Raw genomic sequence first — 24,595 nt, 5'->3', positions numbered from 1 at the left:
CAAGACATGAAAAAATCCTAACCTTAAATTGGAGGTTTCCAAATGATGCTTCAAATCACCAAATTTGGCTCAATACAATCAAATTCAAAGTATAAAATACCAATTTCTTCTACAAACTAACACAAGTTTGTACTCAAAATTCGGAATCTCAACAAAACAAGAAGAATGTTTAAACGTATGAAACATACCTCATCTATCTCCTTTATATAATACCTTCCCCAATGTTTGGATTTGACTTTGTCTCACAATGGTTGACTCTCAAATCCAAAGAAACGATCGCCTCAAGGTCGTTATATATCCGGCCGTTAGCCTCATTTCCTTTCCTTCTTAGTATTGGCCTGTTTTGCAATTCGCAAAGTAAAAGGAAAGAGGAAGACGACAAATATTAGAGCAAAAAACGTTTGAACCATCCAGCATTTTTTGGTTGCTACTCATCAAACAATGTGTACCTCTCCTAGACTAAAAAATGCTAGACCATTTAGCGTCTTTTATTTACAAAATGCTAGACGGTCCAATATCTTTATTTAGAAGATGTAAGACAATTCAATATGTTTTAAGATGCATCAAATGAGGAAATAAAGTCCAAACTTTTCATAAATATTTTTCAATAGAATAAAACTAAAAAAGGAAAAAACTCCGGACACACCCAAACGAAACGTGCAGTGCGTCCTTCGCTGGCCCGCTAGTCCCCCACACTGATCGTTTCCATTCGCACAATTATCAGTCTGCTGATTTGCTTCTTTACTCCTCTCCCTCTCTCTCTCTTATCTTCTGAATTATTCCGAATAATTTCCCTTCAACCAGTGAGAGAGAGAGAGAGAGAGAGAGATTGATCGATCTGGCTGTGAAAATCTGAAATCTGGTATCCTAAACCCTAAAATCACATTCTTATTGTGACCAAAACAGGAGTAGATAAAGCAAAAATCAAAGCAGAAAACCCAGAAAATCGAAGCTGGAGCAGTTGAAGACGATCGGTAGGGAGCTGGCGATGGGCTCCCAAGGCGGCGGTTGGGGCGGCGGGCAGTCCAAGGAGTTCCTGGACCTGGTGAAGTCCATCGGCGAGGCGCGATCCAAGGCCGAGGAGGACCGCATCGTTCTCAACGAAATTGACACCCTCAAGCGGCGTCTCGCGGAGCCCGACATCCCTAAGCGCAAGATGAAGGAGTGCATAATCCGCCTCGTCTATGTGGAGATGCTCGGCCACGACGCCTCCTTCGGCTACATCCATGCTGTCAAGATGACCCACGACGACTCCCTCCTCCTCAAGCGCACTGGTTACCTCGCCGTCACGCTATTTCTCAACGAGGACCACGATCTGATCATTCTAATCGTCAACACCATCCAGAAGGATCTCAAGTCCGATAACTATCTGGTCGTTTGCGCTGCCTTGAATGCAGTTTGCAAGTTGATCAATGAGGAGACCATCCCTGCGGTGCTTCCTCAGGTGGTCGAGCTTCTCGGGCATCCCAAGGAGGCTGTTCGCAAGAAGGCGATCATGGCCCTTCATCGTTTCTATCAGCGCTCTCCATCCTCTGTGACGCATATCATTTCCAATTTCCGCAAGGTGTGTTGCATTGTTTGCTTCATTTCGTTATTGCCCTCATTTTAGACGATGGGTTTTTGCTTTCAAATGAAACCGTTCAATTTTCACAAAGCTACCAAAATTAAATTTACCGCGAATTTTACAGGTGTTACATGCAAGCATTTTCTCGCAATGTTTCTTAAAACAACACAGAAATATATAGTATTTATTTTTTATAATCATAAACTGATAGAAGTATCCATATTTTAATCCTCGATCTAGTTTGTTTCTCTGTTTTGCAGAGGCTCTGTGATAATGATCCTGGGGTCATGGGGGCAACTCTCTGCCCACTTTTTGATCTTATCTTAATAGATGTAAACTCATATAAGGATTTAGTCATCAGTTTTGTGAGCATTCTCAAACAAGTAGCTGAACGCAGATTACCAAAGAGTTATGACTACCATCAAATGCCAGCTCCTTTTATTCAGGTATGTCATGTTATGTAGTGGTCCTATTGAACCTTGTTACCATAACACTAGGGTCAAGTGATTGCGCCGAAAAGGACTTGCTACTACAGACATTTTCATTTATGAGTTTTTGTCAATTTAAAGGGGCAACCATTCTATTCACAATAAATACAGTTCTTCTCCATGTAGAAGGTTGGACAACAGTCAATTATTGCTTTGGGCAGGGTGACAACTTGTAAGGGGCATTTTAATTTTCACTAATTAGGTGAAGCAGATTTATTAAATGTTTGAAAGGGCACTGCCAAAATTGTGATTTAGAATTTTTGAGGCCAGTGCTTAACGACCGTGGCCTAATATGGGTGTTTTGATAGGAAATTGGTTTTTGAAGCAAGAAAAGTTAAGTGGTTTGGTATCGTTGCTGTTTTCAGTTTTCTGTTTCTGTTTCTCCATAGCGAAGAAACAAATTGTAAAAACGCTTTTGGTTTATATTGTCATTTTTCCGTTTCTGTTGCCGATTTTTAGCTGTTTGCCAAAAAACTGAAAACCAGATTTTATGGTTTTCAATTGTTTTGACAACTTGTTGCCAGAAATTTTAATAACTAGAAATAGTTTTTTTGGATTAAATTATTCATTTCATACACTTTTAAATTAAAATAAAAAATGTATATGTGAGTTGAAAGGTCCCCATTAACTCTCCATTAATGTTTCCTCTGTGATTTTGTTTTCTTACACATTGTGATTGTTGTAATGCAGATCAAGTTGCTTAAAATGCTGTCATTGCTGGGCAGTGGTGACAAGCAAGCAAGTGAATGCATGTATACTGTTGTTGGTGATATATTCAGGAAGTGTGATTCATCCAGTAATATAGGAAATGCTGTTCTTTATGAGTGCATATGTTGTGTTTCTTCTATATACCCTAGTCCTAAGTTATTAGAAGCTGCAGCAGAAGTCATCTCCAGATTTTTAAAGGTTTGTTCTCTGCGGCATGCATATTGCTATGTGCTTCCCCAATAGTTTCTAGAAGAAATTTAGCATTTTGTGCTTTTTTGTCATCATACGCTGTCTTATAATTATGCATTCTTAAGAATCTTATTATCTTGTGGGCAGAGTGATAGTCATAATCTAAAATACATGGGCATTGATGCTCTTGGTCGACTGATAAAGATTAGTCCAGAATTTGCAGAGCAACACCAACTGGCTGTGATTGATTGCTTAGAGGTAAGTGATGTTATTTCCTTTAAGGCATCTTGTGATTGTATCTTTTGATCCTTCCTTGATGTTCGTCAAGCATAGTTATCTTCTTTGTTCCTCACCTCAATGGTTGCTTTTTAAGCTCAATAAGCTGTTCTATATTTTTTGTGAAGTAAGAAGTATGAACAAATACTTAAAGTGCTAACTTCGGTACTTGGATTGCATTTTGATTTGCTGATATTTGTGATCACTACAGTTCTGACGTTCTGTGTATTGTGATTTGTGATGGTTTTGATCTATTTCAATTTGATTTTGATGTTACAAGATGCAATGAAACATGATGGAACATTTTGCCCTTGTATGGATAGTTAAATCTAGTTTTTTTTTTTTGTAGCGTATATGTATAAAGTTTTCGGTAAGGATTCATATCATAGTGATCTGACAAATTTTACGCTGGCTGTTAGCTACCTAACTCAACCCTCCTCCTTCACACACTTGTTTGTTGTATATGTGTAAAGTTATTAACACATGGCATCTTCCCAAGGGCATACACTGATCTGTTTGGCTGTTGAAAGAGTGGAGTATGATGTGAATCATACAATTTCTGTGAATCATAATTATTTAGTCGTTAAAAAGCGACAATTTAACATTTGGGGATACAAATATTGGTGATTTGACTAGAGGTCCAAAGGAGAATGTTTCAGAGGTGATCGTTCAAACTTGAAGTGTCATATGATGTGTTAGTTTCTTCTCCCAAGTAATTGACAGTAGTACCATTCTTTGGCATGCGACAATCTTCATTCCATTGTTTGCTGAAAATGGAAAAAAAGAGATTTGATATAGGCTTTTCAGTTCTACATGAGAACAAATCAATGATGGGTGTCGCCTGGAACCTTGCTTAGGCATTTGGAGGCTCTTTGGAGATAATTTGGGTGTTTTTCTCTTTATGTAGGCTGGTGGAATGGTCATGCTACAAACATAGAAGTATTATTATGATTCTTTTAGAAGCTAAAGATTCAGGTGTCTCAAGATTTATTTTGGAAGGCTAAGTCTAGGCTGTAGTGGTGGGTATAAGGTGCTAATGTACTATTGAGGCCATGATTGTTTTGGGGTTAATGTGATAACAGTTTTGCTGAGAATCTATTAGCACAGGCATGAGAAGAAGGGTTATTAATGTAATTTTTGAAATGTTTGGGATGGTCCGCGTTGTGTCTCCTAGGAGACGTTTGGTTGAAGTTTGGTACTAAGGGTTATTAATGTAATTTTTGAAATGTCAGGGATGGTTCTTGTAGTGTTTCCTAGGAGACGTTTGGTTGAAGTTTGGGACTATCATGTTGTGGGTCTCTATTTCGAATCTTGGGAGGAGTGGAAAGTGTTATGAGACGAGAGATGGGCTACCTCCCATTGTGTATCTCAGGCTCAATGTGGGCCTCTAATTGACAGGGATGGCCTTTGTAGTCAAAACAGGCTTCAAGTGAGAGTGGGAATGGTATGTGGAATTTACTCATAAAAAGAAAAAGAAAAAGAAAAAAAGTTCGGACAAACAAACATGAGGAATGGGTTTTACATTATTTAGAGGAACTTGTTGCTATGAGCGAGATGTTTTTTTTTTTGTTTGAGGTTTTTTCCACGACAACATGATATTAGGAGCTGTACTTTCTCTGAACTTTTTTCATAAAAAAGTGGATAAGAAGATGGATGGCATCCTGCCCTTCCCTACGTATATACTGCAGTATCTGCATTCTTGCATGTGAGATGAATGTCAGGATTTTTATACCATATGAACAATTTATTTATTTTGGTCAGACTGCAGAGTTCTGTAGTATCAAGGTTTAACTGCAACAGAAGGGAAATGAAGATGCAATTTAGGTGAGGGATTGTATGTAGTTTTGACTGACAATATATAATTGTTTGATGAAAACACACTTGCTTGAGACTAGAAGGCTCTATGTGTCTCTCAGCCTTGGCATGCATATTATGTGCCATGAGACCAATGAAACAAATGCTCACCTTTTTCTGCATTGTAAGGTGGCATCAACCCTCTTGCATGCACTTTTCTTTTATATAGGTGAAGCTTGGGTGATGCCCTGGAATGTGGGAGACTTCTTTCTGGTGAAACATAGGGGCTGTGGCTTTAGTAGAAAGCGCAGTAGTTTTTGCTACCTTCCTTTGGGTTGAGAGGAACGCGAGAATCTTAAGGGCTGCAAATCTTGCCCTAATTTATTAAGGGTTGGATAGGCTAGAGTGGTGTGGTTTGTTAGATGAGGATGCTTGGGTTAGGAGGTCCACTCTTTGAAATGAGTTGGACGTGCTATTACCAAAAGAGGATATGAGTTGGCGACATAAAGCAAGGATGAAGTGGGTCAAGGAGGGTGATTTCAACTCTGCATTTTCCCCATATGGTGGCATGTTGCGGAAGGAGGAAAGGCTATATCAAGGGATTAGAGTTAGATTTAGGACATGTGGTGGTGGGGCAAGGCATTCCGAGCTTGGGCTGAGATCACCAACTTCTACAAACAATTATTTACTAAGGAGTCCTTATGGTGGAGAGTCTTGGTTGGAGCTCCATTGAAGCAAGTTTAGCTCATTGGTTAGTGAAACCCTTTGAGGATGAGGAAATCAAGGGAACTGTCTTGCAAGCCACTTGAGTTTTTTTTGCGGAGTCTCATTGTAATGAGGCAGTGGGTAACTCTGCGAATTCTACCTTTCTTGTCCTAATCCCAAAGGAGTGATCCATGCCATAGTGTGCATCTATTTTGTCATGGACAAATTTTAGATGTGGTGCTTGTGGTTAATGAGGTGGTTGAGGATTTGAGGAGAGAGGTCTTTTATTTAAATTTAATTTCAAGAAAGCTTATGGTAGATAAATTGGGCTTCTTGGAAAAGGTGATATGCAGGAATGATTTCTGGGTAGTGTGGAGGAAATGGATTGAAGGTCACTTGAGTAGTTGAGTTCGACTAACTTGTCAATTATCAATGGCTGATCTTGATAGTGGTTAAGAGTGACTTGTGGGCTTAGGTGAGGGGACTGTTGTCTCCTTTGTGTTCGCTCTAGCATTGGACACTTTGAGGGGCTACTTTTGCACGGTTAGGGTTTGGGGGAGGATTAGAGGCCTTTACATGGGGAGGGAGGAAGTGGAGGTGTCTCATCTTCATTTTACCAATGATTCCATGTTGTTTCTCGAGGATAATGTTGTGAAATTCTATAGTTGTTATCTTGCTTAAAATCTTTGAGAAGATATTGGGTTTGAAGACCAACTTGTTCATGAATGGGTTGGTTGGCATCAATTTGAGCATTATTGATTTAGTGAGTTTAGATCCTTGGCAGGGTTAAGTGGCTGCTTTCTTATCTTGGTCTCCAGATTGGTGTCCAAATTCCGTGGCCTTTTGGGACCTTGTGATTGAGAAGGTGGGTGGGTGATGGGACATATTTTTCTCTTGGGGGCCATGCCACACTAATTGGTGCCTCTCTTTCTAGCATTCCTATTTATTTCTTCTCTCTTTTTAGAGTGCCTTTGAAAGTTGTGGGGGCTTTAGAGGTTGATGAGTGGATTTCTTTCCATGGGTTATGGTAAAGCAAGAGAGAGCATTTAGTTGGTTGGGAGGTGGTTAGTAGACCCAAATACGAAGGGGAAGTGGCACTTGGCAGTGTGGTATTCAAAAACATCTATCTAATCAGCCAGTAGTAAGTGGATGGAAGTTAAGTTGCTATAGCACAAGCTGATTAAAAGTAAATATCCATCAAAATGGGTGGGAGATGAGGAAGTGGTATTATTTCTCATGTACGTTTTGGAAGTTTCTCATGCTCTTTTCTCTTATGTAGAAGCTTGAGTGGTGCCTCCCATCACTATCTTATGGAACCTTTGGACCGTAACCACATGAGAATCTTTAAGGGCTGCACATCTTGCCCTAGTTTCTTATGGGATAGAGTGGTTTTTTTGGCTTTGTTTGGGTCCCCCTTTCTTATTTTTTTTTTATTTTTTTGAGTCTATCGCTGCTTTGTCTTCAAAGGGATTGGAAAGCAGCTCAAATGTTATATTTCTTGTTGTAAATTATTGTATCTAGAGGACATCTTGTCCTCATTCTTTGTACATTGTTTTTGTTCTTAATGCGAATTTTCTCTTATTCAAAAAAATCTTGTCTGGATTTTTCTTGTGCCTTCCCTGATTTGCGAGACATTTTCAAGTGGATTAACATGATGTTTCTATAAAAAGATTGATATGGAACCTCCTTGTATTTGTTAGTAATGTTTTGTTTTTGTGTTTTTTTTACCCTGGTTCATAGAATCAGGTTCAACCTTTGCATATTAGGGATTTTGGAACTTATATTCTTGAAGTATAAACTTTCTAGAAATTTTTTGATGGATTGCTTTAAGCTTCTTTTACCTTTTTTTGTTTGGAAGGGGGGTGTTCGTTATTATGTTAAATTTTTTTTTCTCAACTGCAAATGTTTTGTTGAATGATTTGACAATAATCCCTTGATAGAGGTTTGGCAAGGAAAGAAGGAAAGAACAGGACAGAGTAAAAGTCATGGATATCCTTCTCGTGGTTGTAATCTCTTTCTCAAGAGTCCTGGGAGATGTATATTTTGAGCATCTGGCAATCTCAACATGGAATAATTTTAGTTCTGCTTGATCAATGTGGCCTAGAACATGGAACATTCTGTTTGTAGAATAGGATTGTGGTACGATACATGCTTTAAATTGTGGAACCTTAATGATGTGCTTATATAGATATATTGAGGAAAACTTGCAATGGAACTTGTGTATTTTGGAGTTGGATAGGATGCTTAAGTGTTTCTAGGTCTAGAGGAATTTTCTTCTGTGAAATAGACTAATAATGAAAAGAAAATAGAATTACAATGCAATGATTCCCAACTTTAACTAATGAAAAAAAAATGTTATATGACATATATTAAATTAGAACTTTGGATGATTAAGTTTAGCGAACTGGAATAAAAATGTGCTACATTCTGGAATATCGTGGTTCGCCAGGGTGTTAGCATTTTCTGTTAACTATGTGCTTGATACAGCTGTAGTTGCATAGCCCTGCTGCTTTCCATCAATCACAAACTATTTGGGTTGATGTTAGGAGGCTACTTATTTCCCCATTTTTCTTGTTAATTTTTTTGAATATCTGTACTGCTTGCTTGGAAAATTATTGTTCTTATATTTTTGCTGTATTCTGTGAGTACTTGTTGAAATTGCTTTAACAATGATGAGTTTGTGTATGCTTTCTATACAATGCTAATTGCTTTACTCTCTTCTAGGATTTGATTAAGGTTGGATGTGCTTTGTGGTGCAGGACCCAGATGATACTTTAAAGCGAAAAACCTTTGAACTATTGTACAAAATGACAAAATCCTCCAATGTGGAAGTGATTGTAGACCGTATGATTGATTACATGATAAGCATTAATGATAATCATTACAAAACAGAAATAGCATCTCGATGCGTTGAACTTGCTGAGCAATTTGCACCAAGTAACCATTGGTTCATTCAGGTAGCTAAGACCACCTTTTTCTATTCCGGATAATTACTATATCTTAACATTTTGCATGTGTTTTCTGAATTTTCTTTGATATGCTTTTCCCCATGTTTTTACTCTACAGACCATGAATAAAGTTTTTGAGCACGCGGGGGATCTGGTGAGTATTAAGGTGGCTCATAACTTGATGCGATTGATCGCTGAGGGGTTGGGTGAAGATGATGATACCTCTGATAGTCAGTTGAGATCATCTGCTGTATGTATCCTAATGAGTTTAAATTTGCGTCATTTTATTTATATCATCTGCTGCTTTGTTGTTACTGTATACAGTTATATACAGGGTTTTCTTCTGGTTGTTTATAGTCTGGGAGTTACAGTTTTGGATAATTAATAGAACAACTAAATTGTAGGAGTGTCAGTTTGATTCTCACAAACAATTCTCATCACTACAACTTCCTGCACGATGAGAAGCTCTCATTTGGAGGAGCCTTGGTTCTGAACATTGTAAAGAGTCAATCAGGGTATCAATTTCCTAGGCGAAAGCATTTTTGATCACTGGAACGTTCCAAACATTCCCTTGGGTTGAGCGCTTCTGGTGATGGTACGTGGGGCATTTTTGTCCAAGGCAGGTCTATAAATAAACGGGAAGAAGCATTAATCTGGGAGCCACCACACGAAACATTGTGTAAAAAAATACGCTCTCATTTGTTTCCCACATGTAAATGAATGTGAGAAAAGAAATTCTTTCACCCTTTCTTGATTAATTTCCATACCTTTGTACCATGGCTGTTGGTTGCCTTTTTGGAGGCTCAACCATTGTGATGAAGGCCATATTTAGAAGCAATAACTTCCCTCTAGAAATGGTTCTTCTCAGATATGAACCTCCAGAGACATTTTCCTAAGAAGTGCCTTCTTAAAAGGGAGAAGGGATCTACGACCAAGCCCTCCTTTTTTGCATGGGTTGCTTAACATCTTCCTAGCTCACAAGATGAAGTTTGAATTCCTCTCCCTATGTTCCTCCAAAGGAATCTTCTCTGGATGCTTTCCAATCGATTGGCCACCACACTACGGATGGGAAACAAGGACATAAAATAAATTGGGAGGTTGGGTAAGGTGCTTTCGATAAGGTGAGTTTACTATCCTTGGAGAGATACGTTCTTTTCTAGTCGGGCAATTTCCTTTCAAATTTGCTATAATAGGATCCCAACACCCTTATCTTTGAACTTGGCTCCTATAGGCAGGAAACAATAAGCAATCAATGAAAGCAAATTGCAAGCAAGGGTTAAACATTAAAGCAACATAATTCATCAACAATACCTCTTTAAGCAATGCGTGTTTACTGAGGGAGGCAAGTAGGCTAAACACGTTTGCAAAAGCTAGTGAGTTTTATAAGAACGATGAACACTCGTAAAGGGCTTTATATGCTATTTTAGCTCTACCACTAGCAAGGACTTAAATTTCGATTTGGATGGAAATTTTGATGGTCTCAATTTACGGAAATTTTGATTTCGATTTAAAGAAATTACGGAAATTTATAGTAAATGATGGAACTTTACAATAAAACTTTAGGAAATATTAGAATTAATGATTATGCTTAATATGGTATCAAAATACATTAAAAAAAATGCATATATGACAAGTTTTTAGTGTGTAGGATATTAAATTGCATATCGCGAAACAAACTATGAAGTGAAGAACATTCAAATGATTATAAAGTTTTGAAGCTATTCCTTTAATGATTTAAGGCAACAAATTATCATTTAAACAACTACATTTTCAATAAATATCATATGTTAATGATCTAATACCACATGGACTTTCTTGGTGGCTTAAAGTCATCTCTCCTATCCCTATCATTAGGGTTTTGAGATGATATATATTGTTTACAATAATCACTTCATGTCATGTAACTGCCAAAATATTGAGTATAGGTGTACATGTGTTGTTCATACTCCTCCATAGTCATCTGGTTCATGGCAGTTGCTACTCGGCCAGAAGATCTTCGTGTACTAGGATGTCTTCTTGCAGGTTCTACTTGTTGTGTATGTCCATAGGATTGTTTTGCATTTGCATACTGGTCATACCCATATTCTTGGCCTGTTTGTCCATACCCATAGGCATGTGGTTGCCAATTTCCATATTGTTGTGCCTGCTCATTTGCATATGAAAACGGTTGGCCATATGTAGATTGTGAGGAGCTGTTCTTTGTAGATTCATAACTACTATAACTATTAGAGTCATGCTCTGTTCCTATACTCATAGATTCCATACTAAGGGAAAAGGTATCCTCTTCTATTTGATGCATCTTCCCTTTTCCCTTTATATGACTATACTGCCTATCAACTGGACGTGTTTCTCTTTGTGGACCCTCATCTTCTAGTTGGGGAGGACGTGTATATTCCACTTCTGGTCTATAATCTTGCCATCCTTCATTTCCTCCATAGTCCCCACCATCACCATCTTGTCCACTGCTACTGCTGGGGTTAGATCCGTCACCATCAGCATCATCGTTGTCATTATCATCATCACCACCAGAGGGCATAGTGGATGAAGTTCCATATCTAGACCCAAGATTCATTTGTGAATCATCACTACTACATATTACTTCTTCTACCATCACCTGATTAACATCAATGCCAAAGTCATCTCGTGCATGCTTGGCCATTTGTGGATGGAGACTTCCGTCTTGTTCATCAAGATGAGATGGTCTAATCCACTGAAAAAGTGGATACTCATCCTCATCACCCAATTCAATTGATATGTCAATAAAATCCAAGGGATCTTGTTCAACCACATTGTCCATTTCAGCCTCCATATCTTTTATTTGAACCTTCATGTTGTAATAACAAAAAACAAGCTGTTGAAGTTTGGTGTAGGCTAGTCTATTTCTTAGCAAATGTGTTCCAATTTCGTTCACAAGCTAATGAAGATGCGGTTTGTGACAAAATGCGCAATGCTAGCTTCTTTAGGATTGGAGCACTTGATCCATACATCATCCACCAATCAGCTGTGTAAGATATTTTAAGAACACAAGTTAGTACTTACTACTTAGTAGATTGTACTTGAAGTTTGTAACTTTGTATTGTACATTTATATATAAATACTTACCAGGTGCCGTGGTTGCCCTAGCTGCTTTAGCAGCTGCTTCTCCAAGCTTCTTTTAGCATCTCTAAATAGAATAATATAAAAAAAAATTGTTATTGAATGATTAAACATGGATTAAGACTTATTTTATTTAAATTTTATTTTAAAAATATACCTCATTTCCAATTTGATCCAGGCTCGAGGAATGTGGCTCAAGGGTGTTAAAAACTTTGTGAGCTGCATCAATAAAATAAGGATCTTCCTCAACACCTTCTTTGTATTGACATTTTGGATTTAAAAAATAAGCTGTCAATCAAATAAAGTAAAATATAAATATGTAATAAGTATTTTGATATATGAATTTCTTGAAATTTATAAATATATTATACCCGCTGCATGAAAAGGATGGTCAAGGGTTCTTTCTCATCGGTTATTGATTACATTGAGAACCCATCTTGCACTTCTTGCAACTACTTCAATGGCCTCTTTCATCACCCTTATTGCTTCAAACACAACTCCTAATGTTAGCCACACTTCACTATCGACTATACGCAATACTCGATATATAGGCTCATAAATGTTACAAACTTTTGCCACTCTATCCCAAAATTGATGGTTAAGAACTGTGCTTTCAATTTCTCTACCTTGTTCGACTAAGAGCCCATTCATCAGATGTGAATTGAGATTTTAAACCTACTTTTTTTTTTTTATAGGCTATCAAGGGCAATGTAGTTTTTAGTAAATTGTGTGACCCCTGGACGCACAATATCCTCTTGATAGTGCTCCCTCATTTTAGCAAGCAACCATCCATGATTATATATAAAATTTGTGATCTGTCTCCCCTGCAAGATCTCTGTGCTTATTGCCTCTATTTTTCTGATCTCTTCAAAAATGAGATCAATACAATGGGCAGCGCAAGGAGTCCAAATCAAGTTGAATTTTTTCATTTAATTTAGACCCACTTTCTTGTAGGCACTGCCATTATCGGTCACCACTTGGACAACATGTTGCTTTCCTACCTCTTGCACAACATGTTTTAATAGGGAATATGTGTATTCATGGTCTTTTATTTTGTCAGAAGCATCTACTGACTTTAGAAAAATTGTGCTTCCTTTCTAGTAAACCATGAAATTTATGATGAATAATTTTGTAGGGCCTGTCCATCCATCACACATTACAGTGCAGCCATATGTGGCCCACTTTTTCTTCACTTCTTCTACGTGGCCTTCCATTTCTTTTACCTCTAAATCAAGGTATTTTGTTCTAATTTCATAAGGTGTCGGTGGATCGACTCCCGTTCCAGCTAATTGGCAACCTTATACCATGTTTTTAAAATGAGGTGATTTTGCCTTCTCAAGTGGAACATTATTATATATAAAAAACTTTGAAATCATCCTATTCATTTTTTCTTTTATTTTACCTCTTTTGAATAAATTTTTCAATTTTTTTTATTTTGCTGCGTTTGACTTGTAATATTGAGAAGGCTTTGAAATATATGGCTCTGTTTCTGGCTCTCTCACACTTTAAGATCGCTTCATTGGAGGTCGCCCTCCACTACTACCAGCCCCTGAACTGCCTCCTTGTTGTTTACTTACAAACCTACGAGATTGACCTCTTTCCCATTCTGTCTGTTTGAAGCATTGAATGCTTGACGATATGCAGACCTTTCATAGGGAGAAATGTCAGGCGGGTATGCAATATCGTCAACATCATCCTCTTCATCAATTTGTTGTGGTTGCATCAAGTTCCCACGCAATTTATTTTTTATTTGATCCATTCTTTCTATTTTTTTTTGCCTTAGCTGCTGTTTTTCTTTCTAAAACAATTCTCATTTCTTGCTTAACTTCTAGAGGTACTTTGTTGCAGAATTTTATATTATGCTGCGGGTCATAATTTGCTAAGTGCATTTTTAATCTCGTTACACCACCACTCTTCATTTGTATTCCGCAGTGTTTGCAAATAAATCCATTCTTTACATTGGACATCAGGTACCCATCTTCCTATGCTGGATCTTGTTCTCTTCATTCAGACATTTTTGTAGATAATTTTACTTTCTTACAAGGTAACAATGAATCAAAAATTAGGTGTTAAATTAGTCAATTATTTTAAAAGAAAATTATTTGAGATGTTTTATTATCAATATAAAATTAATAAATAAGACAAACATTAAAATATTTAATTAAATTTACAAAATTTAATGATAATGTACAAAATTACTAATAAATTATGGAAAATAAATTAGTCAAATGAAAGAAATAATTTAAACTATATTAAGCTAATAAGTACTTTAATAATTTATTTAATTACCAGGCTATAATGATTAGGTGTTAAATTACTCTAAATTTGTAAAAAAAAAAAATTATTTGGATGTTACTTTACAATTTAAAAAAAAATATTTAGATGCTAAATAAAGATAAATTAATAACTAATGGAAATATTAAATTATTAAATTAAAATTACAAAATGATAATTTTTACAAAATAATTATTAAGTAATAAATTTTTAAAATTAAAATATTCAAATAAATGAAATAATTTATTAATTTATACTATAATAAGATTATAATAGTAAATTATTCTAATTTTATTTAGTTACTAAATTTTTAGTTATTATTTACTATACTATAATTTATTAACATGTTATTGAAAACATAAACCACAAATTGCCTTTAGCTGTGCCCTTTTATTTCGTGGAACTGGCTGCTACTCGTGGAGAGAGGGGGGGGGGGGGTGACTGTGTACTATCATCTCTTAGTTTCTTGCTCGCAGCTCTGTGAGAGGCTTAGTTGAGAGGAAGATTGCGGGCTTGCAGCGATGGGAGTTCTTGCTGCTGGTTGCGACTGCGATTGCGAGTGTGCGACAACGATGGAGGTGGAGGGTGAAGTGGTGAAGTCGAAGGCTAGAGGCAGAGGCTCGAAGGATCAGAGTAGGAGGGGATTTGAAGGCTAGGGCTTTTTCGGAGTTCAAACTTCGAATGTGGAGGCAGGAGGCAGCTGGAAATTTGGAATCTAGGGTTTTTTTTTTGTAGTGGTAGGCTGGTAGACCGAAGGCCTTTGATGAATTGGTGGAATTATTGGGTTGAATTTGCAGAGCATCTTTGCAAGATATTTTTGCTTTTCACTGTATACACTCACGGGTTGCACAACTTGCGCACAAGTTGCACAGTCACGTGGGAAAACTTGAAAAGCAAAATAAAGTCTGAGAATACTCAGAAGTTAGAAGAACACTGAAATTCTTTTCGGTCGAATTTTTTAAAAATCGAATCTGTCTCTCAATTTCCTTTCGGGGCCCCTTGAAATTCGAAATTTCGGTCAAAATTTCGATTGAAATTTAAGTCCTTGGCCACTAGGAAATGCCAAATTATCTGAGGAGTGATACTCCCACTTTACATTAAGACTAACTCATACTCAAAGCATAAAACCTATACTACTATTTACATGATGGTAACCTATCCCATGCGCACGGGGCAAGTAGTCACAGGCAAGCATAATGCCTTGAACAAGCTTGGCTTGTGACTTCTCCACCATTTATGCGGCTGAAGTCCTTGTAGACTTTGAGGCTAGGTGCTCTCAACTTTGTTCACAAAAGGTTGCAAGTATTTTGTGGAAATCTAGCTTATTTCTTCTCTAAGGCCTTTCCACTTCACCAAGAACTTGTGTTGCTTCTTCCTCGATGAGGTGACCTCTGTTTGCAAGGATGGCTTCAACTTCTCTTCTATTAGGTTGTGCTGTGACTGCTATCTTCAATGATGCCCTGGTTGATTGACTTTTCACCAACTCATGGGTGATGTGGCACCACATGAATGTTTATGTGAACATTATGTGGACACTTAAATGGAGTTGTCTCTAAAGTCTTCTTGGAGAAAGATCTAGAATGTGCAATTAACACGTGTAATTATTATTGTTTCTAAAGTCTTCTTAGAGAAACTTCCAGAAGGTGCAATTGTAATAGAGAGTTAAGAAGGTATTAAATATTTCTGTAATTCTAGGATGCATTCTAGATGGTCATTGTAAACCATAGGATCAAATTGACCTCCACCATTGGTTAGGGAGGTGGAGCAGTATAAATGGGGGTAGAGATCTCATTTGTAATCATCCAAGCAACGTGAGTTATATATCCTTCTTATTCACATTCTTCTCCCACCTCGGGGCTACTATCATGTGGGACCATACACAAGGCACTCTGACAAGAGTGTTAAGAGATTGGACGGGGAGAATGTTACAGTCCCACATCTGATGTGTACTAGGGGAATCTTTGGCTTATAAGGATGGTTAGTTGGGCTTCAACTATGTGAGGCGCTTTTTATAGTACAAACCTATGATGCTAGTGGGCTTGGAAATTTCCACCAAATTCTCATGTGGCATTTAACACTCTTGGAAGACTTATAATGCTGAGTTAGCCTAAACCCACTCAAACAATGCTCGCAAAGCAATGAGTGAAAGAAAGATAGGAGAAGAATGTGAATAATAAGGATATATGACTCACTTTGCTTGGATCATTATAAATGAGATTTCTACCCCTATTTATACTACTCCACCTCCTAAACCAATGGTGGAGATCAATTTGATCCTACAGTCTACAATGAACATCTAGAATGCTCCATGGAAATATTTAATACCTCTTTAACTCTACTATAATTACACCTTCTAGATGTTTCTCTAAGAAGACTAGAGATTACAATAATTACATGTGATAATTGCATAGACAATCCTACTTTAGTGTTCATGTAATGTCCACATAAGCATTCTTGTGGCTCCACGCCACCCATGAGTTTGTGAATGTGGCATTCTCCCCCACCTATTCCATCGATATCCTCATTGTAATCATTCTTTGGAAGTTAGCTATTTCGTTGTTGAATTTCAGTCAAGTCTTCAAGTTCCCAATTGGCTTCACTATTTGGTTGTCCCTTCCACTTCACCAAGTACTCCATATAACTTCATATGATCCGCTATTTTGGAATGACTTAATAAGCCAGGATACAATCCACCTTCTTGTCATAAGTAGTAGTTATGGATGTGGGAGCCTTTCTTGAACATCCTTGGCTTGGATATTTTGCATTGGCGTGATATGGTTTGAGTACGCTTACATGGAAAATATGATGGATCCTTCTTGATATTCCATGTGTTGTGTTTTCTTATCTGCCCATTTCTTCATCTTCTTAGCTGCATTTGGCTAAAATGATTTGGCTATGTCAGTTTGCTCATGCTAACCTTTGGAAAATTTGTAAGCTAGTGTTGCCCATATATCCTATAGCAGTGGTATTGGTTATCAAAGATTGTTGCCCCATGGCTAGTTCAAAAGGGCTGCGATGCGTGGACTCACTTCTTTGTAAGTTGTAAGAAAATTGAGCTATGTCAAGCAACTTTGTCTAATCCTTTTGGTTAGCACTCACATAATGTCTCAAACATAACTCTTAAAGCATTTACTCTTTCAATTTGGCCATTGGTTTGTGGATGAAAGCTTGTGGAGAAGTTGAGATTTGAACCGATGTGTCGAAAGATCTCCATCCAAAATCAGCTCATGAATATTCCATCCCGATCACATACTATAGTAATTGGAACTCCCCAATGCTTAAGCACATGTTTAAAGATTAGATGAGCTGCTTCTTTTTCTGTATAGTTCTTAAGGGCAGGTATAAACACCCTATACTTGGAAAAGTCTACCCACCACCACCATGATGTTGCCGTACCCTTTGGAATTGGGTGAGCAAGTGATGAAGTCCATAGAAATGCTTTCCTAAGGCCGTTCAAGTATTGGCAAAGGTTCCAACAATCTTGTTGGTTGGTGTTGCTCCCTCTTATCTTGTTGGCACACAAGACAAGTTTGTACTTGTCCCTCATCTTTGGCCAATAATAAGAATCCTCCATAGGTGCAAGGGTGCGAAGGATCCTTTGTTGTGCAACCTATTTGGAGTTATGACACTCCTTAAGAATCTTCTTTCATAAGTTTCCCCATTTTGGCACATGGATACGATTCCCTTTAGTGAAGAGTATACCAACCTTTATGCAAAACCGCCGCGTCTTCCCATCTTTAACATAGTTGATCATGGTCTTGGCTAGAGGATCATGGTCTAACTCTTCCTTGATTTGGTCCATCAAGGTGCATTGTGGTCTACTAATAGCTGCTAACTCAACCTTATGGTCTAGCGCATTTGCTACCAAGTTCGCCTTACTTGGTTTGTACTCAAAGGTGTAGTCAAATTTTGCTAAAAAGTTTTGCCACCTCACTTGAGAGCTTTTTTGGAGTAAGGAAGTAGCTAGTAGCGACCTTGTTGGTCTTCACCACAAATCTCGTCCCAAATAAGTAGTATTTCCATGTACAAAGGCGATGTACCACAACGGTCATCTCCTTCTCTTGGGTGGTTTATTGTCGCTTAGTGTCATTAAGTTTCTGGCTCTTGTAGGCGACATGATGCCTTTCCTGCATTAGCACCCCTTCAATAGCAAAATTTGATGCATCAGTATGCAGCTTATATGGTTTGTTGTGGTTAGGGAGGGCTAACACTAGTATCTCAATGATGGCCTTCTTGAGTGCTTCAAAGGCCTTGACACATTTATTGCCCTACTTTCATGTTTGGTCTTTCCTAAATAGGTCCATCAAGGGTGATCCAAGGCTGATTATCTTTGGATGAATCGTTGATAATAGTTCACCAAGCCAAGGAAAGATCTTAATTCAGTGACTTTTCCTAGTGGAATTCTTGGACAGCCCGCACCTTTGTTTCATCGATGCAAAGCTTCTTGCCTCCTACTATGTGGCCCAAGAATGTAGCCTTATCATGAACAAAGGCACACTTTTCGTTCTTCACATATAGGTCATTCTCTTTTAGCACTTGGAAGACTGGTCGTAGGCGTTATGCATGTTCTTCAAGGGTCTTGCTATACACTACAATATCATCTAACTACACCACAACAAATCTATCCATGGTTGGAATACCCTACTCATATAAGAGTACAAAAAGTAGTAGGAGCATTTACAATACCAAAAGGCATAACCAAGAATTCATAAGAACCATACAGTGTCATGCATGCAGTCTTAGGTTCATCCCCTTTAGCAATCCTTGCTTGGTAGTATCTTGAATGCAAGTCCAACTTGGTAAACCCCCACCATGCACCTCCAAGTTGGTTGAACAAATCCGCAATTAATGGAATGGAATATTTCTTCTTCACTGTGATCTTATTAAGGGCCCTATAGTTGATGCAAAGGCAAAGGGAGTCATCTTTTTTCCTTTGAAAGAGAACTAGTGCGCCATAAAAGGCTTTTGATGATTGTTTGTAGCTCACATCAATCAGATCTTTGAGTTGCTTTTGAAGTTCCTCTAGTTCAGAAGGAGCCATTTGATATGGTTCCATGGCTAGAGGTCTTGCACCATGTTCCAACTCGATATTATGGTCTACCCCCCTCTTGGGTGGTAGCTTCTTCAATAGCTCTGTTGGTAGAACATCTTTGTAATCTTCAAGGACATGTTGGTTCATCGCTGGTAAAGTCTCTTTTAGGCATGGAATATAGTATTCCTCCATCTTTAAGGTTGCTAGATTTGTTGGTTCCTTTCTCTTTTCCTCTCTAGAGAGTTGCATGGCAGAAAGAGATTTAGCTTTAAAGGATGCCTCACGAGTGACTGGTACCATGCAAGCACTTTCCTCCTTCAATATGCACATGGTGTTGGCAAAGGGTATTGGAAAGGCCCGAACGCTATCTAGAGTTTCCATCCCAAGGACCATAGGGTAGTCGTCCATGGGCACCACCAATAGCTTTACCTTGCCACACCATTCCCCAAGACATAGCTTTATCTCGCGTGCTACACCATAGATGGGCTTGGCTTCAGAGTTCACGACCTTAAGACACCCTTGCTCTTTTGTATATTTGATCGTAAGTCGTTCGACCTCTTTTACCTCGATGAAATTGTTAGAAGCACCTATATCCACCAAAGCATGAGTCTCTAATCCGTTCACCATGGTATTAACATACATGCTACCGTTCTTGGTTTTGGGTACCTCAACCTTGGCTTTGATGAAATTCAATAGTTGTGATGAGCCCAATTTGTGTCTCATCTTCTTGATGATCATCGTCCTCTTCTTGAAGCAAGGCAAAGAGTGTTCCTCTTCAGGCACTTCATGGCTCGGTGAGGGTCTTCACAATGGAAGCAAGCATACTTCGGTTTGTAACCATCACTTTTGTTTCCATTGTTCGATTTGCCTTTGTTGCTGGAGGATGGCATGAAACTCCCCTCCTTTCCTGACTTCCATTCTATAATCCATCTTTGCTCTTGGATGGGTCGAACTTCTCGAATTGTAAAAGAGATTCCGCCACTGCTATTGCGGAAGTGAGGTCTTGTACACCCCGCCTTTGTAGTTTCAATCTAGCCTAGGATTGTGATCCATCCATGAATGCAAAGAGGGACTCCCTCTCAGGCATGCTTAGGGTTTAAAGCAAGAGCTTGGAGAATTCTTTCACATAATCCCGAACATTTCCTTTATGTGTAAGCCGTTGAAGCTTCCCACGAGCTTCATGCATCACGTTCTCGGGATAGAATTGCTTCTTGATCTCCTTCTTGAAGTCATCCCTAGTGTCGATAGTGCAACTGCCTTTCTCCATGTTGGAAAATCTTCACCTCCACCATATCATAGCCAAGTCCAAAAGATAAAGAGGTGCGATCTTGATCTTCTTGGATTCTTCCCTTATGCTCATAGCCTCAAAATATTGTTTAAGGCTCCATAAGAAATTATCAAGTTCTCTAGCATTCCTAGAGCCACCAAAAGATGGAGAACGGTTATACTTCTTGTTCAAAGGATATTCTATCTAGCAAGATCCAACATGCCATTGAAGACTACGAGGATATTGTGCTGATGGGGTTATCAAAGAAGCTGCCACCTAAGGAGGAGATAGTCTGCAGGTGTAATTATGATATAGAATTAAGAAGGTATTAAATATTTCCACTGGGCATTCTAAATGCTCATTGTAGACCGTAGGATCAAATTGATCTCCACCATTGGTTAGATAGGTGTATTATAAATAGGGTAAGAAATCTGATTTGTAATCATCTAAGCAAAGTGAGTTATATATTCTTCTTACATTCTTCTCCCGTCATTCTTTCATTCATTGCTTTGTGAGCTTTGTTTGAGTGGGTTAAGGTTGACTTGGCACTCTAAGTCTTCCAAGAGTGTCTAAGTGCCGCACGGGAATTGGTGGAAATTTCCAAGCTTATGAGAAGCAGTATCATAGCATGGTTATGTGGGGATGTGACTTGGCAAGATTTGACTCTAGTGTTGCCAATGCAAGAGAGCAACGTGGACAGGACAAGGATATTGGCAAGGGAAGGAAGGAGAAGTCTCACACAAGGGACATTATGGCTTCCATGGATTCTCGACTCGCAAAGGTGGAGCTTGCTGTGGTTGATGGACAAGATAGGTTCGAGGAGATTAGTCAATGCATCAAAGGGCTTGAGTGAGGGCACAACAAGTTTTATGGCAAGATGCAAGACCTCCTCAATTTTGCAGTGCATTCATGGAGGAACCAATTTGATGCCGTGAAGGGGTTAATCCTAGATGATCTTGTGGCCATGAAGGAAGAAATCAAGGAGATCAAGGTGGATTGATATCTTTGTAAGATGGCGATAACACAAGGTAACATTACTACTCAATTGATGTTCCACAACCAAAATCTTTTGGTGGTTCTAATAATGCTAGAGAACTTGATAACTTCTTATGGAGCCTTGAACAATATTTTAAGGCTATTGGGAATAAGGAGGAATCCAAGAAGATCAAGATCACACCTAATTATCTTTTGGACTTCGTCGTGGTGTGGTGGAGGTGAAGATTTTCCAACATGGAGAAAGGTGCTTGCATTGTGAACACTTGGGAAGAATTCAAGATGGAGATCAAGAAGCAATTTTATCCCTAGAACCGGGAGCATGAAGCTCATGGCAAGCTTCGACGGCTTACTCATAAAGGGAATGTTTGAGACTTTGTGAAAGAATTCCCTAAGATTTTGCTTGAAATTTAAGACATGATTAAGAAGGAGTCCCTCTTACCTTGCTTCAACAATAACGACATAGGGATTTCTTTTGGAATTCAATAATTTCTACCTATCCAAGTGCAAAGGTGGTGAGTACAATGGAAGTCAAGCAAAGGAGGGGACTCAAAAGCCATCCTCAAGCAATGAAGGCAAAACAAACAATGTCAACAAAAGCGCTAGTGACAAACCAAAGTTTGCTTGCTTCCTTTGTGAAGGCCCTCACTGAGCTGTGGAGTGCCCGAAGATGAACAAACTCTTTGCCTTGCTTTAAGAAAAGGAGGATAGTCATAAGAAAAAGGAGAGACAATTGGGTTCATTATAATTCTTGAATGCCATCAAGGCCAAGGTTGAGGTGCCCTAGATTGGGAAGCGAGGTTGCATGTATTTGAAAACCATGATGAACGGATTTGAGACTTGTGCTTTGATGGGTATGGGTGCTTCTAACAATTTCATCGAGCTAAAGGAAGTTGAATGACTTGGGATCAAACATACAAAGGAGCAAAGGTGGGTTGAGGTTGTGAACTCCGAGGCTGAACTCATTTATGGTGTAGCATGTCGAATAAGGCCATGCTTTGGGGAATGGTGTGGCGAGGTAGATCTATCAGTGCCACCCATGGAACTACTCTATAGTCCTAGAGATGGAGTTCTTAGATGGTGTTTGGGATTTTCGCTACCCTTTTTCAACAACTTGTACATCTTGAAGGGGGGAAGTGTTTGCATAGTATTGCCCACTCGAGAACTTCCTTCCTTTAAGATGCAAATGGTTTTGGCAAAGGGTAGTGGAAACTAGAAAGGCCCGAACACCTTCTAGGAATTCCATTCCAAGCAACTAGGGTAATCTTCATGGGCATCACCAATAGTTCTACCTTGCCACACCATTCCCTAAGACATAGCTTTATCCCGCGTGCTACACCATAGATGGGCTTGGCTTCAGAGTTCATGACCTTAAGCCGCCCTTGCTCCTTTGTATACTTGATCCCAAGTCGCTTGACTTCTTTTACCTCGATGAAATTGTTAGAAGCACCTGTATACACCAAAGCATGAGTCTTTAATTTGTTCACCATAGTATTAACATACATGTGGCCCCCCTTCTTGGTTTTGGGTACCTCTTCCTTGGCCTTGATGGCATTCAAGAGTTGTCACGGGCTTTAAATTTTCACCAATTCCTTTGTGGGGTAATTAGGCACTCTTGGAAGACTTAATGTGCTAAGTTAGTCTAAACCCACTCAAACAAAGCTCACAAAGCAATGAGTGAAAGAAATACATGAGAAGAATGTGAGTAAGAAGGATATAAAACTCACTTTTCTTGGATTATTACAAATGAGATATCTACCCTTATTTATACTACAACTTACTTACCAATGGTGGAGATCAATTTGATCCTACTATCTACAAAGAGTGTCTAGAATGCTCCATGGAAATATTTAATACCTTCTAAACTCTTTGAAATAACTAAACCTTCTAGATGTTTCTCTTAGAAGATTCTAATGACTATAATCATTACATGTGATAATTGTTCATTATTAGATCTTTCTACAAGAAGACTCTAGAGACAAATCCACTTTAGTGTCCATGTAATGTCCATATAAGCATTCATGTGGCGCCATGTCACCCATAAGTTGACGAATATGTCATTTTATAAAGGTGTAAAGAGAAAAGAATTAACATATCTTGCTTCTTTGAAGATGGGGGAAGATTATACTCCTTTCCAAAAAAAGAGTCTACCTATTGAGATCCAACATGTCCTTGAAAACATTAAGGTTATTATGCTGTCAGAGTTACTCCAGAAGCTACCACCTAAGAGGTAGGTTGACCGTCGGATCGAGTTGGAACATGGTGCAAGACCTCCATCAATGGTACCATGTCGAATGGCCCCTCCCAAGTTAGAGGAAATTTAGAAGCAACTTGAGGAGTGTTTGGATATGGGTAACAATCCAACAACTTATAAATTTGCCAAAGGAAGACATGAGAAAATTGACATGGCAAAATCATTTTTGGCCAAGGTAGTTAAGAAGAAGAAGAAATGGGCAGATAATAAATGAACACACATGGAATATCAAGGAGACCTTTTCCTGGTGAAATTCCTTCCCCACCAAGCAAGTGTATTCAAGAAGTTACATAAGGGGTTGGTAAGGAGGTATGAAGGACCTTTTCCGATCATTCAACAGGTTGGCAAGGTGGCCTACCAAGCGAAACTACCTTCGAAGCTAAGTATCCATCCTATTGTCCGTGTAAGCCTACTCGAGCCGTATCGTGCCAATGTAGAGGATCCAAGCTGTGGGTGTTTAAAAAGTGCTCCCACATCCATAACTACTTCTTATGACAAGAAGGTGCATTGCATCCTTGCTCATTGAGTCATTCTGAAATGGGGGATCATACAAAGTTATGTGGAGTAGTTGGTGAAGTTGATGGGACAACCCGATAGTGAAGTTGAAGCAGGTTGGGAACATGAAGACTCTTTGTGGAATTTAAGAACGAAATAGCGAACTTGCAAGAAAAGGTTATGGTGAGGATGTCGATGGAATATGTGGGGAGTGACATTCATCAACTCATGGGTGATGTGGCGCCACGTGAATGCTTATTTGGACGTTATATGGACACTTAAATGGATTTCTCTAAAAGCTTCTTGGAGAAAGATATAGAATGTGCAATTATCGCGTGTAATTATTATAGCCCTAAGTCTTCTTAAAGAAACACCTAGAAGGCGTAATTATAACAGAGAGTTAAGAAGGTATTAAATATTTCCATGGAGCATTCGAGATGCTCACTATAGACCATAGCATCAAATTGATCTCTTCCATTTGTTAGGGAGGTGGTGTTGTATAAATAGGGGAG

The 24,595-nt window shown here is 38.6% G+C and overlaps 1 protein-coding gene across 1 annotated transcript in view; it reads left to right on the top strand.

Moving 5' to 3' along the window:
* The first annotated feature begins 599 nt into the window (after positions 1 to 599).
* Positions 600 to 24,595, top strand: part of LOC131155050 (AP-4 complex subunit epsilon) — a 68,872-nt gene continuing 44,876 nt past the window's right edge. The window contains exons 1-6 of the mRNA XM_058107959.1: positions 600 to 1,564; positions 1,825 to 2,010; positions 2,743 to 2,958; positions 3,097 to 3,207; positions 8,484 to 8,681; positions 8,791 to 8,922. Coding sequence (XP_057963942.1) covers positions 989 to 1,564; positions 1,825 to 2,010; positions 2,743 to 2,958; positions 3,097 to 3,207; positions 8,484 to 8,681; positions 8,791 to 8,922 — 1,419 coding nt within the window. The 5' untranslated portion in view covers positions 600 to 988. The remainder of the gene's footprint in view (positions 1,565 to 1,824; positions 2,011 to 2,742; positions 2,959 to 3,096; positions 3,208 to 8,483; positions 8,682 to 8,790; positions 8,923 to 24,595) is intronic.

Source organism: Malania oleifera, chromosome 5 (assembly GCF_029873635.1).
Source record: "Malania oleifera isolate guangnan ecotype guangnan chromosome 5, ASM2987363v1, whole genome shotgun sequence".
NCBI classification, from domain to species: Eukaryota; Viridiplantae; Streptophyta; class Magnoliopsida; order Santalales; family Ximeniaceae; genus Malania; species Malania oleifera.
Note: the sequence above shows the minus strand (reverse complement) of the source record. Positions and strands in the feature narration are given on the sequence as shown.